This window comes from Colobus angolensis, unplaced genomic scaffold (genome assembly GCF_000951035.1).
Source record: "Colobus angolensis palliatus isolate OR3802 unplaced genomic scaffold, Cang.pa_1.0 Scaffold1, whole genome shotgun sequence".
In the NCBI taxonomy this organism is placed as follows: domain Eukaryota; kingdom Metazoa; phylum Chordata; class Mammalia; order Primates; family Cercopithecidae; genus Colobus; species Colobus angolensis.
The window spans coordinates 705,140-716,645 of record NW_012110918.1 but is presented as its reverse complement, the minus strand read 5'-3'; the positions used below and the strand labels follow the sequence as shown (position 1 = coordinate 716,645).

The following is an 11,506-nucleotide window of genomic DNA, read 5'->3' as shown; positions in this document are numbered from 1 at the left end:
CTGCTTCTTGGAGGACCTGAGGCAACACACCTGGCATTTTAGGAGTGTGCCTGCTCCCAGCCCTCTCTCCACTCCTGTGAGATACCATGCCCTGGGGCATCCCCTGGGGAGCTCTGCTAATGAGAAAAGCATTGTGCACAAACCAATTTAGACAAGGAGAGAGCTCTTGGAAGCGACTCAATGTCCCTTTGTCCAGAAGATTGAAGAAGACGTGAGTTTAACTCATAAATAATAGTTCATAAATTACTAACAAAACCAGGCACACACTAACATTCCAAGAAACTTAAAGTTAACCTTTTATTGTTTTTAAGGCAGCAGGGAAAGTCTTCTGGTCTACATGCCTTTCTTCTGCCCAAGGGAGGGAGGGTCAGGAGGAGGAGAAGGAGTTGGCCCCTGGTAACCAGCCAGAGCATTCTTTGCCACAATCTACCCCATCTTGTCTCCCCAACCTTCAAATGTCACCCAAATGCACTTTGGTTCTCGAGTGAGTGTGTCCTGTGGCCCATCCCATGGCATCTGTCAGAGCATCTTCCTGGTCCAGAGCCCCCAGCTCTGCCTGCCTTTCCCTCACAGGCTCTCCCAGGGGCAGATGACCTCCTTTTCTGTGGCCCGGTCACCCGACTCTCCTGTTCCAGCGTCCTCTGAGTCCATCAAGCAGGTCCCGCTCCCCGTGGGCACATCCATTTTGATCTGGAAAAAGCTTCAGGTGCAAGAGGAAAGTCAGTAATGTAGGGGCAGGGGCAGGAGGGACAGCACATCCCCAAATTATCCTGACATCCTTGGAGATGAACATAGCAGGTGCATTTGCCAAACACTGTGATGGGGCAGGTATAGCTCAGGGGTAGAGCATTTGACTACAAAGGTTGTGTGTGTAGTGATTGGCTTAGTGGAATCTTTTTACTGGGGAGTCATATTTTCATGTCGAATGAAAGATAATTCTGAAGGTGCTTTATTTTCATTTTTGAGGTGCTTGAATCTTTATGGTTTTGAAGGATTCAGGAGGTCCCTGTAGGGCATACCAGGACTTAAGTCATCAACCCCTTTAAACTGCCTTCATGTGTGCTGGTGACTGTGACTCACGCCTGTAATCCCAGCACTTAGAGAGGCCAAGGCAGGCTGATCCCCTGAGGTCAGGAGTTTGAGACCAGCCTGGTCAAAATGGTGAAACCCGTCTCTACTAAAAATACAAAAAATTAGCTAGGTATGGTGGCATGTGCCTGTGATTCCAGCTACCTGGGAGGCTGAGGCAGGAGAATTGCTGGAACCTGGGAGACGGAAGGGCTGCAGTGAGCCGAGATTGCACCGCTGCACTCCAGCTTGGGCGACAGAGCAAAACTCCAACTCAAAAAAAAACAAAAAACAAAAAACCACCAAACACAAAACTGCCTTCTGAGGTAGTAGTAGTGGCCTTTGAGAAGAGAGCCTTTTAAAAGTCCCAAGGCCATGTATGAGGCATAGCAGCAGCCCCAAAGCTGGAATATTCCCTCTGCAGGGCCAGTTGGGAAAAATCAATAGACACACTCACACTGGATTCTGACCCCCCTCCTAAGGCAACCGGAGTCTCCTGCTCCTCCCTCTCCCCCTGAGCGACACAGGCAGGAGGGATAGCAACCTCTGCCTGGCTGTCCCCATGTGCATCGCACAACAGAGGCCATGTTCCTTGGGTATCCATGGCAACCTAAGACCTCTGCCTGGCGCTTTCTTCTCCAAGCCCAGGCAGGGCCAAACACATGTTGATTGGTGCAGGGGTGCCCCTGACTGTCTCCCCCAAAACTCACTAAGAGTAGGAGCTGATTCTCTGTGTTTCATTGCTTGCAAGTTTTCTTTCTGCTCTGATCTAGGCATTGTGGAGCACTCCTCAGAGCCTTAGTTCTGCACCCCCTGGGCTGCCTCAGGGAACTTGGGATTCTCAGAGATCAGACTTGCAAGACCACCCAAAATGAAGTTTAGAGGGGCCACCCCTCAGGCAAAGGCTAGGAACTTTCATTTTCACAGAAATGACTGCCAGACAAGGCTCCCTGAAAATCCCTCTAAGAGACTGTGCCAATGGATGGAGAGAAAGGTGGGAAGGTTTCCTAAAGGGTGGGGGGAAGGGAGGCAAGGGCACTTATGGTGAGGGAGGGGGCTGGAGCACCCGGAAGCATGCCCAGGGCATCCCACCACCTGCAGCTCCCACTGCTGCCATCAATCTTTCCTGCTCTTTACAGATGCAATGGATTCCTTAGACTGATGACGGTCTTGGGATGGGACAAGGTGAGTGGAAGAACATATAAGGAGAAGAAAGATTTGGAAAAATGGAAAAGATTTGGAAGATGAAAAAGAAGGACACCTGTTCCTTCTCCTCCTCAGGAAGTGAACGGAGGACAAAACTGAGTTTCTGAAGACCTTCCAGTGGCCAAGGGATCTGAGTGGGCTGCCTGGGGTACCTGTTCTCCCCCACCCCAGTCCTCGGCCCAAAGCATGCACGTTCACATGCAGAGGCCTGCACACCCACAGCCACCCATGCAAATGGCACGTCCCCTTCTGGTTCTTACTTTGCTACTCTCTTGGATTTCAGTCGTGGCAGCTGCTGGCCCACGTCCCCCAGGGGCTGCACCCTCCCGTGGGACACAGCAGGGCACTTGGGTGAGAGCCTGGCAAAGACAGGTGAGGCCAGACAGCCTCGTCTCAGAAACCTGGTGAAGGACAGAGCCATGCGGGCCTTAGGAGGGGCCCTGGGCCGGCTGCGAGGCCAGGAGCTGTCGAGGGAGGCCTCGCTGCTCTCAGTGACAGGGGGCCCACGGGGGGCCATGGACCCGCTGCACTCCCCTTTCTGCTCCAAGCCCGATGAGCTCTCCAAGGCCACTCTGATGGGTGAGGGGCAGATGGTGCTGCTGGGTCGCCGAATGAAGCGGCTGGGTGAGGCGAAAGGCTTCCTGGGGGAGCGGCAGGAGGAAGAGAAGGGGCTAGAAGGAGACGGGGGCACACAGGTCCCGGTGTACACAGTCAGATGGGGGCTGGGAGCCATGTGCTGGCCCGGCTGTAGAGAAGGAAAGGAAAGGAGAGAGCTCAGTGATGAGTTGCATGGCCCTGGCCAGCAACTGCGCTGTCCTCTGCTAACTTAGTCCCCTTCCGGAGACAAGAGTGCAGGCCTGATATGGCTGCCTCCTGGAGAGCTGGGAATGGTGCCCAAAGCTACCTATGACAGTGGCACAGCCACACAGAGGCCTCCTGTCCAGGGACCTGCCTTCGCCCAGCCCTGATCACTGTCCCAGGGCTAAGCAGTTGCATCCTGGGACACGAACTGACCTTCTTCCAGGCCAAGGATGCTGGAGTGTGGCCAGGCTGCATTCCCAATCACCCCTCAACTCCAGTCCCCAAATGAGCAATGCGTAGTACCTGCCACAGCCCACGCCCTGCCTTCTCCATCCTCGGTCCCCAACCTCAGGTCTGGAGGCGTTTAAAACACTTTTAGCGGATAAGTGGAGGTGACAGAAGAAGTCCCAGCTCATGCCTTCCTGACTGCTCCAGGCCTGAGGCCACTCCATGCCCTAAGCCCTGCCCAGTGTCCACAGTGACAACCCTTTTGGGGTGGTCTAGGCCCAGCACCTTCCCAGACCTCCCCTCAGGTAGAGCCGGGGTGGCCAGGAAGAAAGGTTGAATGTGGAACCAGGCCAGGCCAGGGAGAAGGAAACAGGAATACATGGCAAGGAGGTGTTCAGTGGAGAAAGGGGAAGGATCTCAACCTTCCTGGGCCACTATGGCCCCAGCCCCTAGAGCATAGGGCAAGAGGAGTAAATCTGGCATTTACAGCCCAAAATTGCCTGAAAATAGACAAAAGGAAATTAAAATCAGAATTTTCAGTGAGCCTCTCTGCTATCACCCCTTTTCCCGTGGCAGAACATACTGGCCCATGGGCCTGGGTTTGCTGGATTCCCTTCTAAAGGCCTGCTGTGGCCCAAGTCACATCAAAGCCTGGCATGAGGCCTGGCATGGTGGCTCACCTATGTAATCGTAGCACTTTGGGAGGCTGAGGCGGGTGGATCACCTGAGGTCAGGAGTTCAAGACCAACCTGGCCATCATGAAGAAACCCTGTCTCTACCAAAAATACAAAAAAAAAATTAGCTGGATGTGGTGGTGGGTGCCTGTAATCCCAGCTACTCAGGAGGCTGAGGCAGGAGGATCACTTGAGCCCAGGAGGTGTAGGTTGCAGTAAGCCGAGATCGCGTCACTGCACTCCAGCCTGGGTGACAGAGCAAGACTCAGTCTGGAAAAAAAAAAAAAAAAGCCCGGCATGAACAAGCTGGGGATGCTCTGGCCCTGGGAGAAGGAGGTAAGGGGCTCCCGGACAGTCAGAGCAAAGATGGCCTAACACACAGCACAGCCACATAGTTGCCCTGCTCAGTGAGAGCTGCCTGACCCCGGGGTCTGGGCACTGCCCTGGGCTGAAGGAGGCAGCCCCTGTCCTTGAGCAGGCGGCTGCTGCAGAGGGTGGCCTGGCTTTTAGATCACCTGCATGGGCAGGTCCCAGCCTGAACAGGGAAGGGCAGGCGCACCCAAGAACAGCTTTCGGGGGAAAAGAAAGGCCAGGGGTCACCGAGAGCAGGGCCAGGAGGGCATGGAGAGCTTGTCTCATTCCCTCCCACCAGCTCCCTGAAGTTCAAACAAGATTCTCTTCCCAAACAGCAGCTCAGAGCCCATCATTCTGCCTCACTGCCCAGAATCCCACAGGGCGGCAGAGCAGAGGCAGGCTCAGGCCCAGGGCCATGGAGTTATTATAGTAATGACAATCACATTAATTCACAGTGAGAAAACAGCAAATGTGAGGCCCCGAGCTGAGCACTTCACTCAACATGAATTATTGCGTTTGCAATAGTTACTGCAATTGCAATTGCAAATCCACTATTGTGGATTATTGCATACTCCACAGGGCCACCCAGTGAGGCAACTGTTATTGTCCCCATTTTACAGATGAGGGCACTAAGAGAAGTCCAATCATCCCTCCAGGGACACCCTGCTGGGAACAGCGGGGTCAGACTTTGAAACCCAACTGGCTGACTTGGAGTCGGCGCAGTCACCGCTGGCGGGATGCCTCGGTGTGGTCTGCAGATCAGCCACATCAGAATCACTCAGGGTGCTTGGTACAAAGGCAGAACCTGGCCCCACCACAGCCCCACTGAAGGAGAATATCGGGGGGAACGACTGAGGGAAAGCATTTCTAGCTGACATCTGAGATTATTCTGCCCTGTAAGCTTAAGGCACTCTGTACTAAGCTTCTAACCCCTTCCCTTTTATAGGGAGGTGCAAGTGTACTTAGGACACGTTCTGCAGAGAATACACAGCAGGGAAAGCTGGGCCTTGATTAGGGGCTTGGGAGACAATTGTTAGGTGGAAAAGTGTGGCTCTTAGATCTGGCAAGTATCTACTATGGGTTAGGTACTTTGCTTATCTGTAACCACCCCATTTTAGAGAACAGAACATTGAGGCCCACAGGGGTTCATTACCGTTTCCCAGCTCTCATGACTAGTCGGTGACTGTGGCATGTAGAATCACAGTGACTGCGGCATGTAGGATTCCCACCCCTGTCCTTGATTGTGCACATAGATGTGATGGGGCAGTCACTCCCAGTCAGGCTGTGTGATAAGGCATAGCTGACTTTTAAAAAGGGCGAGTGTCTGGGTGAGCTCCAGCTGTCACAGGAGCCCTTTCCATCTGAGTCTAGAGGCCAAAGGCAGAAGGCAGAGAGACTGGAAGCTTGGCAAGGATTCAGTTGTGGAGGTCTCCATGGCTGGCGTTGAAGATGGAGGGGGAACTGGTTAAGGAAGGCAGGTGGCCCCCAGCTGCTGAGAGCAGCTGCCAGCTGACGGCCAGCAAGAAGACAGGGACCTGAGTCTTAAACCAGACACTGAATCCTGCCAGCAACCCAAGTGAGCTTGGAGGCAGATTCTTCTCAGGAGCATCCAGATGAGAACCCCATCAGCCCGGCTGACACCTTGAGTGTGAGACCCTGAGCGGAGAGCCCAGCTGTGCTGTCTAAGATTTGTGTCCTCCACAAAATGTATATGTTGAAGTCCTTCCCCTTGCAGGTGATGGTATTAGGAAGCAGGGTCTCTGGGAGGTGATTCGTCATGAGGGCAGAGCCCTTGTGAAGAGGATCAGTACCCTTATGAAATAGACCCCAGGGCACTAGCTTGACCCTTCCACCATGGGAGGACATGGCGAAGAGACCATCTATGAACCACAAAGTGCGACTCCCCCAGACCCCGAACCTCTCAGGGCCTCCTTCGTGGACACCCCAGCCTTCAGAACCGCGGGAAGTGTTTGTTGCTGGTAAGTTCCCCAGTTTACGGAATTTCCTTACAGCCCCTTGAACAAGACATCAGCCAAACGTCTCCTAGAAAACTGAGCTCATACCTGGCTGGTGCTTGCGGTCATTGCTATGCAGCAATAGAAAACCGAAGCAGTGACTAAATGAGAACCTGAGGTCAGGTCTGTGTGACTCAAATGGCCTTGCTTTCCTTACTGATTCATATTGCCACAGAAAAATACCAAATCTAGGAACTCGGCTTTGTCAAGAGAGATACAGAATTAACTTCCATTCCACTTCCTCAGAATTTGTGATAAACTTCTATCATCCCACTATACAGATAAGACAACTGAGGCTCATGGATATGATGCAACTTGACAAAAATCATAGTTTGTGACCAGACCAGCCTCTCCATATGCCCTCCCCCAACTCTGTGTCCTCCTCCCACCCTCCTACCTCTCTCTGTCCTTCTCTGGCTCCACTCCTCCCCTAGCACCTTCTCTTTGCTGGGATGAATGACAGACAGGTGAGGATGATGGCCACTTACCTGGCCTGAGATGGTCCTTTCTTCTGGGCAAATGACCATTAGCCTTATTGGTCCTGGACAATCTAAGCAGATGTCTTTTCCATCCGCTCCCACAATTCCCCACCTTGGTCCCTCCCATGGAGACCAGGGGCTCTGCTTGGAGACCCAGCCCCTCCAGCCCATGCCCCACCTACCATTGGTGTGAGGCAGCAAAGCAGTGGCATGCATGACACATGGCAAAGAAATGTGACACCACAGAGACGCAGTGAAGGAGAGCTTGGCATTCTTTTGTTTCATGCTGCTGTTTTATTGTGCAAGAGAACCAAGAGAAGGGAGTAAAGGAGCATGAAATGAAACAGGTACGTTAACATGAGAACACAATCGCAGGCATTTTAATGAATGGCAAAGCAGGTGGTGCACAGAGATGCAATTCATTTCCTATCCTCAGAAAGTGGTTGAGAATTTGAAGGAGACCTTGGGGCTACCTGAACTCCCACTTCCTGGGAGTAGGAAGGTGAGCAGAGGGCCACATTTAGGTGCAGCATGCAGTGTGCAAAGTCCCCTCTTCCAGTGCCTTCCCACTCTCCCCTTCCCCACCACCCCCAAGCAAATGTACAAAGTTAGCCCCAAGGGGAAAAGTCTGCCATGGGTGAACACATGGCATGACCCCATACTGGTCATCCCATTTGACACAGTCTAGCACAAGACCTTCTTAGTTAGCAATCACCCTTACTTCAGCCATGAAACTCCAGACTACAGGACTGACCAGTCACTACACTGTTGCTGGTCAGTCCTCTCCTAGAAGCTGCAGACAGAGGACATGACTTCAACTTCTCGCCCTTCTCCCCTCAAATATCCTAACATTCCCTGGAGAGCTGGAGGACTGCACTGCAAAATTCTCAAAGAACAGAGAAGATAGATGGTTTGAGATGATAACGTTTTAAATATCTCTCAGGAAATGCCTTAAATAAAGAATAATGAGTTATTATATTGGACAACACCAACAGCTGGAAGAAAGCACAAGCTTATGCTAAGACTAGGTGATGGTGATGATGATGGTGTATTAATGGTGATGGTGATGGTGAGGATGGCGGTGATGATAATAATGATATGGCAGTGATGATGATGATGGTAGTGGGGGTGGTGTTGATGGTGATGATGATGATGATGGTACGATGGTGATGATGAATGATGATGGTGATAGTGATGGTGATGGTGGTAATGGTGGTGATGGTGATAATGGTGATAGTAATGGTGATGAAGGTGGTGACAATGATGATGGTGGTGATGATGATGATGGTGGTGATGATGATGATAGCAGCTAGTGTTCATTGAGTGCTTATAATAGGCCAGGCATGGTCCTAGGTCTTTACTCATATTTTGTCCCTGGCCCTTACATTTCTACTTAATATTCACAATGAAATCAGTCTTTTCGCTAAAAGTCAAGTTGTAAAATGGAATTCTACAAAGGAAATCCTTGTACTTACAGAATAACTTATATCCTAGCACAAGCTATACACCCTGTGGATACAGGGGTTTGTTAAGCTGTTTAAAATATAACATTAAGAAATTAAAATATGTCTAAGGACGTGGCATAATAGAGATTTTCATAATGATTTAAATATATCATTAATATTGTCCAAATAAATGTTTATTTTTTATGCTATTTGGGATTTCAACGGGCCCTGTGGGACACATAGTTTAAATGTCAGCAAGAGAAGCTGCCACCTGCTGGAATAATAGCAGCAGCCACAGATGCTCTTGCAAGCCCTCAGAACCTTCAGTCCCTTCATTACTAAACATGAGAATTGCCTGGTGGACTCCAGGGTTGGAGAGCAGAGCACTGGCATACACTGAAGTTGGGGAGAGGCAGGTGTAAGAGTGGAAAAGAGCTGATACCTGGAGTTGAGATCATGGCGAAGTCACACAAATGCACACAGCCCTGAGTCCCTAGGAGCTGCATAGAGCTTTCCAGGATGGACGGTCCCAGTTGGCCGTTAGTGCTGATCACCAGTGAATTGCCCTGCCCACAGCCCCTCTGCTTTAGCTTCCGCTGATGTCCCCAAGTCTCCACCGCCCTCATCAGGCTAGCAGTCCTTGCCAACCACTCCCAAAACATTATGTGGCTTCCTTATAATATCACACCATTTGGTTTAATTGTATTTCCTGTTGAACAGCAAATGCCCCAAGGGTGTCTCTCTTGCTCACTGGTGATCCCCAGCACCTAGCAGGATGTTGGGCACGTAACAGGTGCTGAATGTCTCTGTTGAATGTTGAGTGGTCATAACAGATAGAAGAAAACTGGTATCAGAGCCTGACCCCTATATTCACAGAAGCTAGAACTCTGGATCCCAGCCTTGGCAGATTGCAAGAAGCAAGACAGTGAGCAAGAAAGAGACTGAAAGAAGGGGGCAGAAAGAAAGGGGGAGGGAGGAGAGAGAGAGAGCTATTTCTGGGCATCCACCCTATGCCAGACACTCTCTACTATCAATAACCTTCTAAGAGAAATTATAACTTCAGACAGATTGAAGGTCAAAGTCACCCAGCTAAAATATCAAAACTATGTCTGCCTAACCCCAAAGTCCACATTCCTTCTCCTATCCATTCAAGCCTGGCTTCAGAAAAAAAAACTGTTCTCGTACCATCTAGCTTCAAGGATTAAAATTCCTGGAACCACAAGACAGAGATGTGTTCACTCAGTGATGTTTAAGGATCAACCTTTTACAAGTGCTGTTCTGACTGGAAGCTGATAGCAAGCGGGTTTCTTAAAGTTCTGCGTGGAAAGCAGTCAGTGATTACTGGAAGACAACCCCTCCCTCCTTCCTGTGGCCATCCCACAGCATTTCCCATTGACAAAGCTGCTGGAAATTCCAAAGGTTTCCTGAATGGCTGCTTGGCTGAACAAGGAGTATCACGGAATGTACATCTCTCTCTCTCTGCCACCTTCAAACATACAGAAAGTTCCATATACGGAGATGAGACACTTCTTCCCTCTCATAGCTTGACAACTTTCTACTCAACTGTTTGGTTCAACATCCATCATCACTGCCTTGCAGTGATTGTCAAGCACTTCCCCTACAGTCACATGGCCTTACTTCTGTGGCCACACTGCCCTCCTCCTGCAATGCTCTCAGCAAATGCCTCAAATGTTCCTTAATCATTAAAATTGATCTTACCTTAACTTAGCCTTCAGCTTCCTTCCCTTCCACTTCCAAATCTCTCTGAGTTGCAACATCAGAGAGTAAACTATTCCTCTCCAAGACCAATCTGGACTTTGGTCTCATCCCTCCAGTTTTTTCCAGACTTTCTCTTATCAATTATTCTTTATTTTACCTCCCCACCTCTCCAGGATCATCCCCTCATTTGGTAAACACCCCCACCTCACGCTGTCCTTTGAAAATGCCTCCTCTCAACCCTCCATCATCTAAGTTACCACCATACCTCTCGTCTTCCTCCCAGACTTCTTGAAATGGTAATCTACACACACAGCCCACTCTCCTTACTTCCAACATCTTCTCCTTTATTCCCATAAAAGTGACTTCTTCCCTCACTATTCTGCTGAAATCACCCACTCGAAATCCCCAATGATTTCCTAACTGCTAAATCCAGTAGCCTCTGCCGGTCCTCGACATGCTCAACTTCTCTATTCGGCAGGACAGGATGGGCTATGCTACAGCAACTCCAAACTCTCTGTGACTTCTTATAATAAAGGTCTGGTTTTTTGTTCACATAAAGTCCTGCGTGGCCCAGGAGGGACTCCTGCATCTGTGCTGTGCAGAAGATGATATAGACTCCCAGGTCCACAGCAGGGGATGAGATGGAGGTGGAGCCCCAGGCTCTGATCCACCTCAGCAGAGCCCATGTCTGTTGGCCACAACTAGACATGTGGCCCCAGCTAACTGCAGGGTGGCTGCGAAGTGAAAGTGTGCCCAGGGACTATCCAGTGGGCACTGTCTCTGCTCAATGTTGCTGGCCACTCACCCATATCCCCCACACATCTTCTCAGGGAGGCATCCTAACAGCTCTGCTACTGCGTTCTTAACTCTTCTCTCTCCTCTTACACCTTTAAAATGAGGCCTCATCCAAGCTTCCCTCTTAGCCTTCTTTTCTCTCTCCATCCACTCTCTGGCCCTCAGGTTCCATCCGCTATCACATCTTCAACAGTCACTTCTGGGTCAAGGAACCCATCTAAAATTACTCCCCTTCCTTAATTCAGAGTTACTTGAACCTACTTTCCTTTCCTTTAGAGTAGTTATTTATGATCTACTGCCTGTCCCCGCACCCCCAGCTAAAATGCAAACTCCATGAAATAAGACTTGATGATCTTACTCAGTTCTGCATCCGTTATGCCTAGAACAGGAACAGATTAGAAATATCTCTCTCCAGAAGCACATTTTCAACTTCGTGTTGGGACTTAGGAGTACGGGGAGGATCCAGGTAAAGAAGGACTTGAATGCTTGATTTCATGACACAGTAAAATTGTCACCCAGGCTGGAGTGCAGTGGTGCGATCTCGGCTCACTGCAACTTCCGCCTCCTGGGTTCAAGCAATTCTCCTGTCTCAGCTGCCTGAGTAGCTGGGACTACAGGTGCCCGCCACCACGCCTGGCTAATTTTTGTATTTTTAGTAGAGACAGGGTTTCACTGTGTTAGCCAGGATGGCCTCGATCTCCTGACTTCGTGACCCACCCACC

At 50.4% G+C, this 11,506-nt stretch overlaps 1 protein-coding gene across 1 annotated transcript in view; it reads right to left on the bottom strand.

Moving 5' to 3' along the window:
* Nucleotides 1-272: 272 nt before the first annotated feature.
* RGS9 (regulator of G-protein signaling 9) overlaps nt 273-11,506 on the bottom strand; it is a 90,963-nt gene continuing 79,729 nt past the window's right edge. Inside the window, 2 exon segments of the mRNA XM_011941886.1 lie at nt 273-700; nt 2,535-3,019. Coding sequence (XP_011797276.1) covers nt 568-700; nt 2,535-3,019 — 618 coding nt within the window. The 3' untranslated portion in view covers nt 273-567.